Genomic DNA, 18,548 nt, shown 5'->3' on the forward strand with positions numbered 1-18,548 from the left:
GAAAAAAAAACAAGGCAGTTCTGCAGAAGCTATGCATCAGCAGGAGTGACCTCTCTATAAATTTAACAAGGTTGGTCCTTCTAATCTCTGTTACAATACACGAACACCTGTCTTACTTTCACGTTAATAATAAAAATGTCCTGCTGCGGTTTTAAAATTATTTTATGACAGCAACAACCATCATTTTTAACAGGAATACATGAAAAGAATTCAAAAGGTGCCAGAAGAGCCTTCAAATGAGACCAGCAGCTGGACAGAAACAGTTCCTTCCTGGCCCTGAAGGTGAATGCCTTAAGGCATAGATTTGGTTGCCTTATTACCTTAGGTTGCATAGCTACAGCTGTTATTAGCAGTCATAAAAATCACTCAACTATAAGCATTTGACTTGGAGGCCGCTTCCTGGGGTGAATTCTATAGGCCGACTAGGTGCTGAGTTATGCTATGTTGTCTTCTGTTTGCTCTAGATTTACTGCCCTCTCAGCTAACAAAAGCAAAAAAGAGGAGGAGCTCATCCTCAACTGAACATCAAATTAAGCTCTGTTGGTGCATACTATAAATCGTTAGGAACTGGGTCTCTCTCTGTTCTGGTCCCCTTTCAGTGCCACAAAGAGGTCAGCTTGTGAGCATCAGACTGCACACTTGCTACATACTCTGCTGAATGGGATGGACCTTTCTTACACAGCACCAAACATTCTCAGCTTTTTACGTATGCTCCTAGTCTACTTCTGTTTCCCAAGCTAATCCTGGTTTTGCCTCCTCTCATTTGCTGCAACTTCTAATAGGTTTTCAATCAAAATTGTTTCAGTTGACCATTTTCGATTTACAAGTCTTGAAGGGATCCAAGCTGAGCACGGTTTTCCAGACGCTAGCTCAACATTACATTAGCTGAAGCAGACCTAGCATTTAATTCAAGTGCACACAATGATCTTTCCCCAGTATATGTAATCTGCATTTTAGTCTGCAGGAACCATCATAATCCATCTTCACTATGACAGCTTTACAGTATGATGATCATATTCCCACGTTTTCCCTTAGGGCCCTTGTACACTAAGAACTTTAAGCATGCCGACTGTCCATTCTCAGCTGGAACTTAGTGCACATGCTCTTGCAGACTGAGTAATTGACACCAATCCCCATCTGCACTAACCAGCTAAATAAGGTGAGGTGAAGAACAGCATTTTCTCCTTACCACTGCTTTTAGATGACCCTTCTTTTTAGACACTGCCAAGACACATAAGTCCTTTACTTTTCTCAAATGCCGTTAAAAAAAAAAATCAGTGCTCAATTAGGAAGATATGAACTACGGACATGCATATTTTCAAAACTGCACAGTTCTGAAAAGTGAATAATAGAGAGGAAGGGGCACAGGCTCTAGTCTGGCTGTGCCCTACAGCCCTTTCTGAAAAGGCAGGAGAGGGAACAATTGAACATCCATAACCTGCAGCACCAACAAATGGCAGCCATTCCTCAAAAGACGATATTCTTTCAAATTCCATCAGTATAACCTGTCATGAGAATTTTGAGTGGACAAATAATAACCACTTGATTAATCAAGGTTTATTTTCCGGTAAAACAGAACTCAGATCAAACCCAGGGTGGACTCTGTGCAGCGTAACTGATCTCGTATCAGCCATTTCCTGTCTAGGAGAAGGGCTGTAAAAGACAAATAAATGACAGTCATATGCAAAGTGGTATGCATCTTACTACACAATGTGTTTAACTTCGGAATGCAGTGCCCACAGTAAATACTGACAGTTATTTACTCTTTACTCACAGGTACACTCTGTGTATACTTTCACAGCACATACACAGAAAGTTCTTCCAGTTTTTGTTATAAATTACTGCCTTTGTACTACATTAATCTCAGGTAGACTTGTACTTTGTGAATCATCTAAGGCCCCTGTCATTTCCTTAATTTCTGCCTCCTTGTAGACTTATTATTTCCTAATTTTTACCACTAACGATTGCTAATTTTTATTCTTGTTCCATTACATACCCTGATCACTTTTCCTGTTGGCACCCTAAGAGACAGGAGAGAACAAAAACTACCTGGGAAAACTTAAAAGATCTTAACAATCAAAAGTCAGAAGGTTAAGAGAGAATATCAGCATAAGAAAATTGTCTGGAAGTATACAGTCAAGTCTTATAGCTACATTTACTTCTTCCTAATAAAAGTCAGCCTAAATAACCTTCAAATGGTATGTCTCTACTTATTTTTTCTTTTATCTCTCTCTCTTTTTTTTTTTTTTTTTAAAAAAAACACAGCAACAAAGAATATACAGTTTCTTCTACATAGGGCACAAAGACAAAAAGTCATTGCCCCAAGGAGTTTGCACAATAAACTAAACTGACGAAACGCACTTCACTAGGGTCTAAAAATAAACAGTGATTAAAATCAGTGCAGGAAATATTGGTTGATTTTTTTATAAGCAAATAGCAAGATTACATTAACTGGCCCCTTGGGAATAAAACAGATCTACAATAAATTTAATTAAATGCATTTAATGAAGTCCAAATATAAAAACAACAGGCTCATCATCTGAAATGATGCCTAAACTCTAGTAAACCATTCTGAACTGTAATAAATGTCTCCTGGTTATCTTCAGTTTTCATTTTGGCTTTCAGCACTCCACACAGAATTTTTATTTGCATATGAAATGTTTCAGAGTTTTTCCCCTTCAACTTGTTTACTTGGTTTGTAATGTAAAAGTTTCAGAAGCTACTTTTAAATCAATTCTTGAAAGGAAGCCTTTATTCTATTTTAATTAACTTTTAATAGAGCATCATGGACTGATTTTCTGCTCCATAATGACATGCCAAAAGAATGATCACTGACTACAGGTCAGTGGAAGTGCAGTGTTATCATCTGTATAACTGAAGAAAAAGGTCTCACGTGTCTCTTCACAAGGTATGCTGTAGGCATTTACTAAGTCAGCTTGCACAGTCATTTACACTAGGACAAAGGAAATACAAAATGGGCATGAACTAGCTCCAAAACGTAGAGCACTATTCCATATGCAGGATAATAAAGAACCAAGCCTGAAACACTTCTAAAACTGCAGCTTAGTGTGTATTCTTAAGAGGGGCTGAAACACTCCCCCTTCTACATTAGCTTTCAGAACTCAGTGTATTCCGATTCTTTGATTTTCTTAGTATCAGCAGAATGGCACATAGCTACAAAAAGGCAAAAGCATGATGATGCTCTGTCACCAGTGGAGTGAACTTGATTTCAGATCAGAATCTATCCTGAAGTTTATCAGCAATTTCTTTTGGAAAAGCAGCATAAGAGTCTTTCCTAGAGGAAATGAAGTGGAAGATATATTTGTGTGTCTATATACGTAAACACATGCACACACAAATAAATAAACCAGATTGAGGATGCCCCAAAAAATCAGAAGTGGAATGAATATATTTATGCATTAAACCATTAGATTCTCCATACTATTTATGGATTAAACCAAAAAATTCAGGGATAATTCTCCCAATACTTCCCACCACTACGTTGCTCAGCTCACAACGGCCACAGTAACAGAAGCCATGTAAAACAGATGCAGACTAGCTTTGCGACCAACCCAGAGGACTAGAACTCCAAAATACCCATTGCTGCGTAGTGTCCCCTACAGACAGTGGGTTTCATGTGCACAGGGTTCAGTCCTATCCAACAGAGATAGATAATTATGAAAGCTCAAGAAGAAAAGTTTGCAGTTTCAGAGGTAAATTTTCCAACAGAATAGCATTGCGGAATGTTCCCTAGGAAGAAACAGAGCATTATACGAGGATGACAGAATTTTAGTATTTGCTGGAACTACTTCTGTTAGCAATTAAAGCAGAGTAAACAAGAAGGAAGACTTGTTGTTTACTATCCTGGACTCAGAAGCTTTTTGAAAGAATACATTTCAATGGTGCTAAAACCTAAAAAACTTCAGAGGTCAATTTAAAACTTCTATAGTCTTGTGCTTTCCCAAGGGCATGCTTTCAAGTGAATCCCTGTAAAGCAAAGCCCTTGTTTTCAAGTTTTTTTCTTTTCAGAAAGCACAGTAGCAGCTTGTTGTAAATGGTAAAGTGTTTGAACTCTGTGCAGTTGATAAAAATTCCAGCTCAAGCCATATTTGAAGATAAAAAACAATCAACCAGCAAGATTTTTCTAGTCAGTCTCTTCTGTTTCCAAAGTTTTTCCAAACTATTGTGTACCTTTAGAATGGCTCCATTTCATAATCCACTCTGATATTGATTCTTCCAGGCAGGCACAGAAAAATCTAACTTCCACATATCAAATGATAAGATGGCCCTTTTTGTCCCAAGTGTAACAGAAGAAAATGTTATTTTCTCAATTCTTCGCAAACTGCATAGCACCCATCTCAGGCATATCCTTCCACTTTCCTGTACATCTGCTTCTTAACACATAAAGCATGGGATAATAAAGTTTGTTTCATTCAAAGGTATTGCCAAGGTTTAGTTTTGATGCTCAAAGTATTTTGTGTCCTTTTACAGGAATGGACTTTAAAGTCTGCAAAATATTATACAGTTATCACTCCAGCTCTCTCTCAGCTGAGTTTACATCACGTTTCCTTGTAGAATTTCATTTCCCCCCTCCCCGCCATGTCCATGCAACATTTTAAAAGTCTTGGAAGCAAATTCTCTAATGGCCTAAGCACAAACCATTCTCTTGGTCTAGTAGAGTTGTGGCTACTGACAGGTCCCTTTGGCTTTCTGTGGTACCATCTATGGATTCTCCAAGAAATTACAAAGAGGCATTCCTACTCTATGTATTCAAATTGGGCACAAGACCACTAGCAGCAATAGCATTAACAAAATTCTTTTTTTCCTCACAATTGATATAAAATTATCCAGCACATTAAATAGGATACTGAGGAGCAATCAGTTGTTTTCCAGTATTTCTGTTAAGCATTTGTAACTAATATGCCTGTATGTAATATGTAACTGCCCTCCCACACTCAAAAGGAAGCCAAGCTATAATAAGGCTCCACTGCCACACTTAAAACCACCTTTACTGGAGAAGATACAAGGAATAATGTGCTCTATTATTCATATTCATTATATCATAAAATTCCTAGAGGCCCCAGAACTAACAGTCCCTTGCAGCAATGCTAACTGTCCCTGCTTCAGAGACAAAGCATTGAGGGGGCAGGGAGAAGAGGCAGATAGTCACAATATATGATTAAAGTCATTGAGCAGTGGATAAAAAAGGAAACAGAGAAACCCACATCACTGAGCTTGGAAAAATCTCATAATGTACATAACCTGCACACACATAACTCCTTTCCAGAAATCTTGAATTTCATTCAAAATCTGCCCTAGCTATCATCAGGGCAGGTGTCTGCATTCCACCTACTTATATAAAAGTAGGAATAAATCTTGATAAGCTGGTCTCTGGCAATGTTTAAAAGGATCTTTACAAAGGCTCTGAAGTGCAAGACAACACTCAGGAGATAATCAGCATCACTACTAAATCCTGGCTACAAATGGCACTTCGAGGCATTTAGGATTATAGAGGCAAAGACCCTTGTGATGACTGACTAGGGCAGAGAATAATGCAAAGCTGGTAACATGAGAACTAGGTTTTTCCTTCCAAAGCACTTATTTACCTGAAAACAACTTGATTGTTTATTTAGCATTTACACCTAAAAATAAAATAAAATAAAATAGATAAGCTCTAGGACACCCTCTGATATTCTTGTAATTTGTCAGGAACCCTTAGCTGTGTTGTTCTCCTAAGTCACCTGAATAGTAGCTGGTTATATTATTTGCTGAACAGGACAAAAATGATAGTTTTGGTTTACATTACTTCAAAGCAAAAAGAACCAGAAATCTTCCACAAGCTTGCATGCTAAGCCTCAGTTAAACCTACCTAACATTGCAAGACTCTTCATGATGACTTTCATTGAAGCTGGTCCAAATGTAGACAAAGCTTTCTGAGCACATTTTCCCTATCAGTCCTGTCTGTGATCACTGCCATGATATACCTGTATGGTACAATTGAGAATCGTGTCGTATCCATTTTTACCTCCTGCACATTGGCAATGAACATCACGCAAAGTTTTCAGGGATCAGAGAAACTGATGATATCTTATTACTATACATTTTCTTCTGATGCATTCTGTATAATTTCTTTAATAACACTTTGAGTTAATTTTCCATCTTCTATGTTGCACTGCAGTAACTGAGAAAATATACAGGAATAAAACAGAGATGATTGTGCTTATGATTTGTATTTAAATCCAGCAACACTGCCTAGCTCCAGCAGCCTAAAACCTGTCAGGAAGAAAAGCAACAATAAACCCTATCTATCGGCTATCTGTCTCTTACAAGAAAGAAAATATCACTCTCTATGCTTTAAAATAGAAATCTTTTTCAAAACTAGGCCTAAACTCTGCTTTTAGTAATAGCCTTGACTTTTTTGCAAAGTAATAGATAGTGCAGTAAAAGATGTAAAGAAATTGCAGAATTCACATCATAGGTGTGCTTTATAATTATCCAGTGACACCAAGCTGCACTCACTGTAGATCATGCAGCCACAATGTAGTTAGTTAAGGAAGCAGAAGCGATTTCATCAAGCACAGTTCCAACCTTTAATTCTTTTTCTGTCTTTCCCACTAGCCAAAAGCCTGTGCATAAATTTAGCCAGCTATTTAATAAACACATATATATGCCACTTTCACAAATTCAAAAAAATGTCAAACAATTTGAGGCATGACAGACACATGTATTTGATTTGAAGAGCTGTCGCAACAACTTTACTTGCACTCCCATCCATACAACTATTACCTTGCACTGGTTGCAGCTTAGTCATTTGATGTTCACATCTACCAGTCAGACCTGAGACTTTCCTGGTTTATCAAAGTCCTCAGATACCTTAATGGCACGCGCGATGGTGACTCTTGTGCTCCCATACAAGGAAGAGCTACAGATGCTTATGCTGAGATTTGCTAGTGACATTAAGCACAGTAAGCATCAACCAATCCCTTGGAAGATGAGGGCTTGTTACCTTCCCTTCCCCTTCAACCTTTGGAGCAGTTCTGAATTCAGCCAGAGAGGTTAGGTGAGAGGGAAAGGTGAAATGCAATTTCATTTCCCCTCAGAGCAGTCTATAGATTTAAAAGATGGTTTCACTAGCTGGGAGGGGCTTTTTCTCACCCCTGTAGAGATATAATCCTTCCTTAGTCTTCATAAAATACAGCTAGACACATTCAAAGTTCAAAAGCTGCTGGACAACCAGCCTTCTGCTTTCATTGTCAGGAGGAGCAGTTCCAACAGACTCTTCAGCATGCAGTCAGGCCAGAGTTGTAAGGAAAAAGAAAGCTTCCCATTCCACCAGCCCAAAGGGAAGTTGAGCCCCACTTAGAGTGCAAGACACCATATTCACTCCCATCACCACAGCTGTTCTCACTCTCTGGCTGATCAGATCTTACAGGGTTGATGTTGATCTCATTCTTACCTATATTACACCGATATAGCCATATTAACTGCAAAGCAATTATCCTGGAGTGAGACAGAAGACAGCCTGGCCCAGATATATTTTATCTGACAACACCCACCTCTCAAGTTAACAATGCTCTGGATTATAAAGGAACACCAACCACTTTAATTCAAATCCACTGAATTAAAGAGAGCTGTCCCAACAGAGAATTTGATGCTCTGTTGCTGACACCAGCTCAGAAACACTTTAGAGAAAACAATGGTTTTACATGATAGCTGTGTGGAATCACATTTCAGAGTTACATCAGCCTCCAGCTATTTATTCCTTACTTCCCAGAAGCACAGCACAGCATCAAAGAAAAAGGCTTTGTCTATTTATTTTTTGCACAGCAATACAATTCTTCATATTTAAAAGCCCAAATCTTTTTCTAAGCAAAAGAAAAGGTTAGAACAGGATTTTACAAAGAGGAAAAAAAAAAAATTATGATGATGTTCCTAAACCTTATCTTAATTTTATGTCCCATTTACGTAAAACAATGTAAGAAATAAATGTCTCTGTCAAGGAGACAATACATCAATTTGTGTCTTCTTTGAGTGGTATCCCTTGGGAATCTAAAGGGAAACTCCTAAAAATTTGCTTTTTAATTCTTTTGTTATCCCCTTCTTCCCATCTCAGTTAGAATGAGTTACTGTTGGTTTTGTACATTTCTATTTTCTCTCTTCTTGCAACAGATGCTGACCAGTAGCAAGATACAGGAGGAATATCAGCCACAGGACTGAATCTTTATGCAGTGTTAAAGACCAACATGTTGCTCATATAAATGATTCAACCCAAGAGAGTTTTTAGAAGCCATGAATCTTCACACACTTGAGTAAGAAATTTTAAAAAAATATATTAAAAGAATTCTGAAATGTACAACACTTATGTTGAACTCTGGCAATGTTGTTGAAACTGTTGGAAAAGCAGTCTTCGCTAATCTGTTTATCACAGGCCTCCATCCAAAACACAAGCACCAGTCATGTAGTGTTTATCCTTCACCAGGTTCAGGCTCTAATCTAGGCTTTCTCTTCAGCTGCCACTCACGAGCCGCTTTCAGAACAGAGGGACAAAGAGTGTAAGAGCTGACTAAGTACATCAGTATCCTTCTCCCAGTCAGCCCAGTTACACCTGTGCTGGAAAACTTCAGTGGTACTTTCAGGAATTCCAGTCCTTAGCCATAGATTGGGGATATTTAAAGGAAGCCTTCTCCATAGAACGTAAGATACCAATTACCTTATGCTATATGGAAATTTATCCCTTACATTTTTTTTATCCTAATATCAGAAAGAAGGAATTTTTTTTATTGCCCACATAAACACATAATCCTTTTATGAATTTTCCTAAGCTCTTGGCCTCAATACTATTTCCACAGCAGTAAGTCCCACAGAACTGTACACTGCATGAAAAGCATATTTCCTCTTCTCACTTCCAAATTGGCTGTCTTTTAACTTAACTCTCTGTGTTCCTGAGCTATGAAATAAAGCAGAAGCTGACCATTTCTCTCTCTGATTCTGTGCCTACTTATATACAGTGTGGGAAATAAAGGGACAATTTTGTGTCAATGTATGACTTTGTGTTCTCCCTCTCTCCATCCCACCTCTACATCATTTTTCTCACTGTTAAAACATCTCCCCTCCTCTCAGTTTATACTTTTGTTCAATGATGCAAGCAATCAGCACAGCTATTATTTCAGAAAAGAAACTAGTCTCACATGTGGACAAAATCCTTAAGCTACAGGGGAGGAAACCAAGACACTAAATCCTCACTAATTGTGATCTTCTGGCTTTTGCTAATTTACAGGATTAACTCACTCCTCTAATAGTCCACAGATTTCTTCCTCACATCACAGTTGAGTCATGGGGTTTTCATACTCATAGGATAAGCCTACTTAGCTCTTTTCAGTCCATGGGATAGCCTTTACCTCTTTCTTCCCTTGGTCACCCCAGTATCATGAAGGGGAAAAGTAATCATTCTAAGGTCATTAAGCCACGCATAAAAATGCCGTAAGAGATCAAATCAGACCAGAGTAATGCAAAAAAGAAACCCCTCCTACAGTTCACATAGACTTCAGTTTCCCCTCTTGATGATATTAGAGAATCAGTATACAACTAGGCTGCTAGTTGAGAGGGTGGACAGGAGGATTGAAATACAAATAGCCAACTCCTGTTAATATACAAACTGAATGATCAAACAATCATGGTAAAATGTCAGCTGATGACATACACCAGCTTTAGTAGGGTCATATCTAATTATTAGTGATGTGGTTTAAAAAGGCTTTTAGTCAGAGGAAAGCTACTTCAGAGGTAACAACAAGGGGGAAGAGGGCAACAGAGATAATTAAGCAGAGATATAATTTCAGTGCCAATGAATTTGTTTGACAATCTGTTTCTTGGCCCAGTCAAACAATCTTTGGAAATAAAATTCCTGCACTTTCAGTCTACAGTCTCGCTATAGAGTTACTTTGTTAGAGTCCAGGTCATAGAATTTAAAAAAAAAAAATCAGTGCAAGAATTTGCACACGTTTGTTCAGCATCATCATTCATGAGCTTGCCTAGGAACAAAGAACATAGGAAATAGGAAAAAAGTTTTCTACTATGTTCAGGGAGCCATCACACTCAAATGTGGATCTCATTCAACTGCTATTGAAACATAAGCCATCCAAAAAATTCTGGACCAAAACTTAACTGCACAAATGCAAAATACCTCCTGTGTTAGGTATCTCATACTGAGTTGTGTGTGGTCGCATAAGAAAATGGTACTAGAAGAGACAGTATACAAATCTCCTTTTATTTTGTTGGTAAGATGCTCGGGCAAAATAGGTCTGCTTCTAGGAAGCATGGAATAATTATAGAAGACACCTTGTAGTCTACAGATGGAGCAAGTAACTTCATTTCTGTACCTTGCATTATATGCTTTAAAAGGTATTTACATTACCGGAGCACTGTTGCAGCAATCATTAACATTTTAGCTTTAACTGGCTGAACACTTTAAGAAGCGATAGAAACAGCAGCAAGTGGAAACGAAATAAGTTAGACAGCAGAGACTTGGGAAAAAAAAGCTTGGAATCAAAATCCTGGATGGGAATACCCCACACACAGGCATTGGCTCTGTATGTGAACTCTCCATCTTGTGCCCAACTCTAATCATTACCAGTTTCTTTTTAAAAGCCTGTGCCTGAAAGAACTGATGTGTTATGAGACAGCCATGACCTAAGTAAACTCCAAACAAATCATACATCACTGCAAAACTCCAGAACAAGCTGGTATTTTCTCAGAGAACAGTGTTCTTCTAAACACACATTATACATAAAGAGGAAACAGAAAGCACATACTGTAGGCTTTCATCAATTGTACACAAACAAAGCCTTTGATAACTCTCTGAATAGGCTTGACATCATTACGCCTGGGGCCAAGAGGCTCTCGGTAGTTTAAGATCTCATTTTCCAAACTTTTGGTCAAAAGGGTCTTTTTAATTGCAGGGGAGAAAGGAACAATTTTTCCTTGAATATCATTATGTTCACAATACCCATACTCAAATTCTTACATGCACTACCTTTTTCCCTACCATATTCAAACTTCACACCCTCAAGGTCTGGAGCAGGAGGTGCTCACCCACATCAACAGCCACATTTTCTGTTATGCATCTGTCCCTTTCATGGCCCACATTGTTTCTGGAACAGTTGGCCTTTTCCAGTTCCCTGGTTCTTTCTTACGTTCCTGTCACTCAAATCTACCAAACACGCTGTGCTAAGTTTTTTTTTGTTTGCCTCTTTAAATAATCTACTTAAAGACATGAAAAGATTCTCATGCAGATCCAGGAAGGTAAGTAGAGGACTGAGGAAATGCCCACCGTTTTATGTTCTGCAGCTGTATTGGGTCTGTGTGGCCAGGTTTTGGTAGCAGGGGGCTACAGGGGTGGCTTCTGTGAGAAGCTGCTGGAAGCTTCCCCCCATGTCTGACAGAGCCAATGCCAGCTGGCTCCAAGACAGACCCACCACTGGCCATGGCCGAACCCATCAGCAACGGGGGTAGCGCCTCTGGGATAACATACTTAAGAAGGGAAAAAAACCCTGTGCAATTGCAGCCGGAGAGAGGAGTGAGAAGTTGTGAGAGAACCAACCCTGCAGACTCCAAGGTCAGTGAAGAAGGAGGGGAGGAGATGCTCCAGGTGCCGGAGCAGAGATTCCCCTGCAGCCCCTGGTGAAGACCATGGTGAGGCAGGCTGTCCCCCTGCTGCCCATGGAGGTCCACGGTGGAGCAGATATCCACCTGCAGCCCGTGGAGGACCCCACGCCAGAGCAGGTGGATGCCCGAAGGAGGCTGTGATCCCGTGGGAAGCCTGCACTGGAGCAGGCTCCTGGCAGGACCTGTGGCCCCATGAAGAGAGGAGCCCACGCTGGAGCAGGTTTTCTGTCAGGACTTGTGACCCCACTGGGGACCCACGCTGGAGCAGTCTGTGCCTGAAGGACTGCACACTGTGGAAGGGACCCATGCTGGAGGAGTTCATGAAGACCTGCAGCCCGTGGGAAGGACCCACATTGGAGAAGTTTGTGGAGAACTGTCTCCTGTGGGAGGGACCCCACGCTGGAGTAGGGGAAGAGTGTGAGGAGTCCTGCCCCTGAGGAGGAAGGAGCAGCAGAGACAACGTGTGATGAACTGACCCTAACCCCCATTCCCTGTCCCCCTGTGTCACTGGCAGGGGAAGAGGTAGAGAAAATTGGGAGTGGAGTTGGGCCCAGGAAAAGAAAGGGGTGGGAGGAAGGTGTTTTAAGATTTGGTTTTATTTCTCTTTACCCTACTCTGGTTGCTTGGCAATAAATTAAGTTAATTTGCCCTAAATCAAGTCTGTTTTGCCCGTGACAGTAATTGGTTGAGTGATCTCTCCCTGTCCTTATCTCGACCCACAAGCCTTTAGTTATATTTTCTCATCCCTGTCCGGTTGAGTGGGGGAGTGATAGAGAGGCTGCATGGCACTTAGTTGCTGGCTGGGGTTAAACCATGACAGCAACTCACACCACAATGCAGTTAATGCCATGCTTTCCGTTTAGAGGCACAACATTTGAGAACCATGCAGTTAATTTAGGTTAAAAGAGGGCACCCTTAAGAGGAACAACTACTTCTAAACAATGGAGCGCTTTTACACCAGAAAAACTGTTTTAGTGTAACCAGCTTAATCTAGTCACTATTTTCAACTCCTTTCCCTTTGAAAGCAAACCCTAAATCAGTCTGAACTACTAAGGACTCAAATCTATCTTATTCTTTAGTGTGGTGGTTTTGTTTTAGTTGCTTTAGCAGCTTTGGATAATAAAGTAATAAGAATGTTATGCATTCTATTTAGTATCACGTTCTCTATAAAAATTACAAGAAGAAATAATTTCATCAAGGTATTTGGACTTTCAGCTCCTACATTAGTACCTCAGGCTCAAAGGTTTCTTTTTCTTTAGAAGTGTTGTGTTAATAACTGGTAAGCAACAGAAAGGTACTTAACACTGTGGTATCCTGTAATTCACGTTAGCAGCTGCACAAATAATTACAGCCCTTCTCAGGTAAAAACTCACCAATTTAAATGAGTTTTCTCTGAGCAGGGAAGGATTGAAATCCCTTTGAGTGATAGGGAGATCAACAGAAGCCTTTACAAGTGTTAAAACACAGTCTGATCCCCAGGGTATACAAATGCTACCTGCTGATGACTGAAGGAGCACAATTTTCAGACTCTGGATCAAATTCTATTGAATTTTGGCCAGTATTTTCCTATACGTATTCAACAGAAAGGGGTCACTTTTCCCCTGACCAGGTAACCATTTCAGCATACCAGAGTTCGTAGGAGGGTTTTGATGGGCCATGCTTTATGTTTAAGATCAATCAATTGCCTTTCCCTGCCTCTGATTCCCTGTTTTGTAAGAGGGCCACTTACCAGCAAAATTTGATTCAGCCCCTTACAGAAAACAATGTCAGCTGTTCATTTGTGACCCAGGCCTAGTGGACCTCACAGGTTTTTGGAACCAGGTCTTTGTTTCTGTCTAGTCAAGGGGTGGCTAAATATGGAATCACATAGAACAGGACCAGTGGGGACTGATGGGGTCATCCACGCCATCTCCTAATCTCCAGGTGGGACCAGTTTTGCCTAAACAATTCTTAGCAGTTATTTCTCTGACTGATTCTTAGGAGACTCCACTGATGAGTTCCCATAATACCTCCATGAAATTACTGGAAAGTTTCTTTTACATCTGACATGCATCTCCAGTTAAAGGCAGTATTACTTCTTCTATTTTTCAGACTTTAAACATATAATACATTACTAAATCTGGTAAAGTATAAATTCACATTTGTTTTACTTAGTCCTGATAGCAATTACTCTTTCTGCAAAAGTAGTTGAATAGTGGCATGTCATTTAAGACTCGCCCTACACTATGGCAGCAGCTGAGCCCTACAATATCACAACACTCACTTCATATTTTTTGTTTGTTGTTTGTTTTTTCTACCAGAACTGAAACAAAAGTTGTAATTCGTTCACCATAACAAGGTTCTAATTTTAGGCAGTCTGGAAGGGAGGATCCCAGGAAGGAAGTAACATCCTAGAACTTACAACAATAAGAATACTTTTTGGTGCCTAAAATTGCCATGAGTCAATTCTGACCCACAGAACTTCATTTCCAAACTAGTGTTTTCTCTTTCTGGTGATATTTCAAGGAAGAAAACACGGTCAGTTTTCAAGGTACTCAACCATTTCTGTCAAGTTACCTAGACTGTCTAACAAAAGCTAATTTACAATGGGAGGTGTCTATAACAGGCGCCATTAAGTCTAGAGCCAAGAGACTCTTCTCCCTGGACATCAATTTAACAAGATTATGATGTAAAAGGGTACTGTACCTCTCCGTGTGAAGTGCAAGGCTTTTTATTCCAAGAAATTATTTTTTATTCCTCTCGGCTAATGCACAGTGAGGTTTTGCTAATCACTTGTTAAGGGAAGGCAAGAAAATTTAATTAATATATAGACATCTGCAAGTAAGTAACTAGCACCTCTTTTTTTAATTCACCTTCAGATCAAGAAGGGTTCTAATTAAGATAACATTCATCTTCCTAGTGCTCTTCCCCAGTAGTTCTGTAAGTGCATAACAAAAAATATATTTATATGGGAGAGAGATCTAAAATGTTCTGAAAATGTGTAGCAAATAAGATTGGTTTCTGTACACAAAAGCAGAAAAAGCAAAGCCTGCATCTTCCTACTACTTCAAATTACAAATAAAATACTTTTCAAAGTTTTTCTTCTTACTTGACTAATTCCCAGTCTGATATGGATACTACATAACCAAACACTAAAATCCTTTCAACACATTTAAAGACAAAAGCTATCATTATTATTCCTTGACTGGACAATTAAATGTGACACTTGAGTAGAGTCAGAATTTTAACATTTGAAGGTGAAATCTTAAAGAGAATATAAAACTTAGTATCAACACAGTCCATCATTGCTAGGTTTGGGGTTTTTTTCAGTTTGTTTGGTTTTTTTTTGTTTGTGGGGTGTCTTTTCTATTTCAAGGTTATTGAAATGAGTGGTAAATGGTAGGGAACAGTCCTTAATCTAACTGGAGCCAAACTGGGAAGTTTTGAACAATTGATACTCCTTACTGAATATTTTTAAGACAAAATGAACCATCTAGGAACTATGAACATTATTAAAAAGTAAACAAAACCACATTTTCATAGAAGATGAACCTAAAAGATTGTGAATGCAATAAAACTGAACTGATTTTCTTAACACAACTAATAATTATTCAGTTTTCTTAATGTGCGTTGTTAAGGGGGTTTTTTTAGATGAAACATAGATGAGAAATATTTTTTTTTTCCTTAGATCAAACTATGATCACATACTGACCTGCCCAAATGTGATTCAGGTTCACTAGAGCATAAATCCACAAAACTATAAAGTCACATATTTTCCAGATAAAGTAACTGTAGTTCACTTCTGGTTTTACCAAGTCTTCTTTGGTGCATGAAAATATCTTAATGCTTATGAATAACATCACTTTTTTCTGGCTGTAATACCAGTTACTCATACTGATAAATGTTAAATATTAATTTAGGGACCTATCTTGCAATCTGTTCATAACTTAGTAGAAAGACCAACTTCCAAAGATATTTATGGGCCTAAGGAAGCCAACAGGATGGCTGGGAGAACTCAGAAAGAATAGGCTTATGTCATAATCTACAAGTGCTTGGGCACTCTGAAAATCCCACCACCTGCAGCTAAGTGCATCAGGAAGCCTAACTCCTGTCACAAAAACCCCTCCTGTGCCAGCTGGTGTGGAGGGGTTCTACACATACTTATGGGTGTGGTATACCAGAAAACATCAGGCCAAAGAGGAGGAAAAGGACATGCTGAGAAGTACATTAAATTCTCCCCAGAACTGCTAAGCTCTGGAGACTAGTGAACCTGTTGAATTCATGAGAACTGATACAAATCAAACCACCAAGAATCAGTTGAATCTGCAGAAGGCCACCAGCACACACTAGCATCAATAAGAATGTATGTAATTCAGAACACAATCAACAAAGGTAGTGCCTGCTATGTGTACACAAAGACTACAGGATCATATGGACACATGATGAACCAAAAGACCTTCTGGGTACTTTCTGAATACCAACCCAGAAGTCACTGGTACACTAGTGCCACTTTCCACTTGTGAGTAAACAAGTGTGGTTGGCTCCCAGCTGTTGCTCCAACCAAGTATGATGAGCAAGAGTGAGTGAGAGAACTGTGTGAGGGAATAATTGCATATACCGTAGGAATAGTTACCTGCTATTAAACACAACAGCTTGGTTCTATTACTAATAACAGCTGAATTAATAAAAGGTGTTCTAATTAATACTGGTTGTAATCTGTGTCCCTGAACTCAATGCCCTGTCAGGGAAACAGGAATTCATAGCACTCCTTGTTCTGGTGCTCACTTTATGAATGGCTCTACTTCTACGCAACAGGCACAAGCAGTGTTAACATGTCCGTGCAAGCTTTGATGGGAAGAAAACAAACATGTTTTGTTATTTTAAAATACTTACTTGGTAGGGATATAGAGTAACGCCATTCGTTCTTGACAAAGACCAGGTGCCGTCAAGGTACTGATGAGCCTGGATGGCCACAGAGTTGAGAACGTTACCATTGCTGGGGCTGGTGGCCATCTGAAAGCTGACCTTGGCTTGGTGTCCAGGAGAGCCATTTTTCTTCTCCACTCCATTGACAATTCCTAGACTGTTGGGTTTTCCACTGTGTTTGTTCGCAACAAAGCCTGTATAATTAGATGTAGCATAAGGAGCAGGCATGTATGCCCAGTCCCTGGGTTGCAGGCTGCCCATGTGCCTGGGACTCACTAATGTGGGGATATTGGAGAGAGGTGGGGGAGAGCCTGGCGAGGCATCGTAATGTTCTGAGTTGGCAGCTTGCTCTAAGGTCAGCACCATCTGAATTGCCTCTTGCTTCAACTGGTTCAGGTGTGTGGCACAAACATCACATCTGTTGTCCTTCTCATTCCATGCTTTACGAATAGTATTGGGAACTTGGAGCTTGTCATGAATCACCGAAGAGAAACCTGGGTCCTAAAAATCAAACAGAGAAGCAGGGGGAGAGAGAAATGTTTAACCATGTCTACCACAGTGAAATATTATTACTGCTGATTGTGCATTTCAAAAGCCAATTTATGAGATAAGCTTAGAATGCAAACAAAGGCCATTAGATACAGTCAACATATGCCAGCAGCAGAGCTGAACAAAAATGAGAAACTAGATTGTGTTGGGAAGAGAAAAGTCTTTTACATTTACTGATAAGTGGCAAATATTATAATTCAACTGCAAGCTTCAATGCATGGCAGAGAGAATGAATTAACCTGCTTCACACCACTGCACCTAATTTCTGGCTTGAATGAAATCTACTCTTAGTTACACAGGTGAGATCAAGAGCAAGTCCACTAAAACCAGTGGGCTTGTAGCAAGGTTCACAAATTCACCTACTCATCAATACTAGCTTTTGGTACTCAGAAAATCCAGGAAATACTCTGCAACAAAAATGTAAAATTTCAAAGCCTGCTGTAAAGAAAAAAATGAAAAGACAGAAGTACCATTACTCTCCCAAAATCATTCTCAGAATTCAAAACAGATGGATATTTGATAAAGTTTGAGAGCTTTTCAGCATTTCATTTACCAAGAATACACTTTTCAGCCAGAAAAAAACCTTTTTCTGTTAATGAAATGTTCTACCACTATTTTGGGTATTATGTAAAATAAAACAATAAATTTATTTAGAAAATAGAACATATATAGGGTCAATAATTTGTAAAGAATAAGTTTCTTCTTTGAAAGCATAGTTTTGGTGCAAAACCATGTGATCAGGTTTAAAACCTCTTGCCTCATATCCTTACCTCATGGGTAGATCTTTGAATGTCAGTGGTGCTATCCACAGAGCAATATGCCACCCTGACATGACTACAGTCATTGAATGCTGGCCTAAATTGCAAAGTGCTTCACTAAGTTGTGAAGGCAAACAGCAATCTTAGCAAGGGTTTACCACCAAACTTGCCTAGTTCTTACAGTATCATGCAGTTTCAGAAACGCACAGCAATGAGGTGTGTGTTATGCAAATAGTGACAGTTATGCGATGGAAACATTTACTGGAAATTTCGCACCACATTTTTGGTTTTACAGACCAGGCAGGGCAGACTTCACCTTCCCCTCCTTAAGTTTTGAGGACTTATTGGTGGATTTTCTTATGACTACTCAAAAAGGTTTACAATCAGTAGTATCAGAATCTTATTTTTTTCTTCTTCATCTTTGTGGCTTTGGCAGCTTTAGCAGCAAACTGAGAACAGACTGGAAGAGTGCATGGGGGGCAGGGGGGAAATCACACAAACACCACCCTTATCAAGTAATTTGATGAACCCCATGACAAGCAAGATAGACAAATAGATAGTTTGGTTGTGCTGGGAAAGAATGGGTAGGGGTAAAATATAGGGAGGGAGAGAATTCATTGGTAGAGGGTCATATTCATTATGATCCGTCTTTATTATATACTCAAGCATTTTATT

At 39.4% G+C, this 18,548-nt stretch overlaps 1 protein-coding gene across 1 annotated transcript in view; it reads right to left on the minus strand.

Moving 5' to 3' along the window:
- The window catches only part of KIF26B (kinesin family member 26B), a 309,916-nt gene that overhangs the window by 198,936 nt on the left and 92,432 nt on the right, over positions 1-18,548 (minus strand). The window contains exon 3 of the mRNA XM_010562587.1: positions 16,534-17,067. Coding sequence (XP_010560889.1) covers positions 16,534-17,067 — 534 coding nt within the window. The remainder of the gene's footprint in view (positions 1-16,533; positions 17,068-18,548) is intronic.

This window comes from Haliaeetus leucocephalus, unplaced genomic scaffold (assembly GCF_000737465.1).
Source record: "Haliaeetus leucocephalus isolate CR32 unplaced genomic scaffold, Haliaeetus_leucocephalus-4.0 Scaffold162, whole genome shotgun sequence".
Taxonomy (NCBI): domain Eukaryota; kingdom Metazoa; phylum Chordata; class Aves; order Accipitriformes; family Accipitridae; genus Haliaeetus; species Haliaeetus leucocephalus.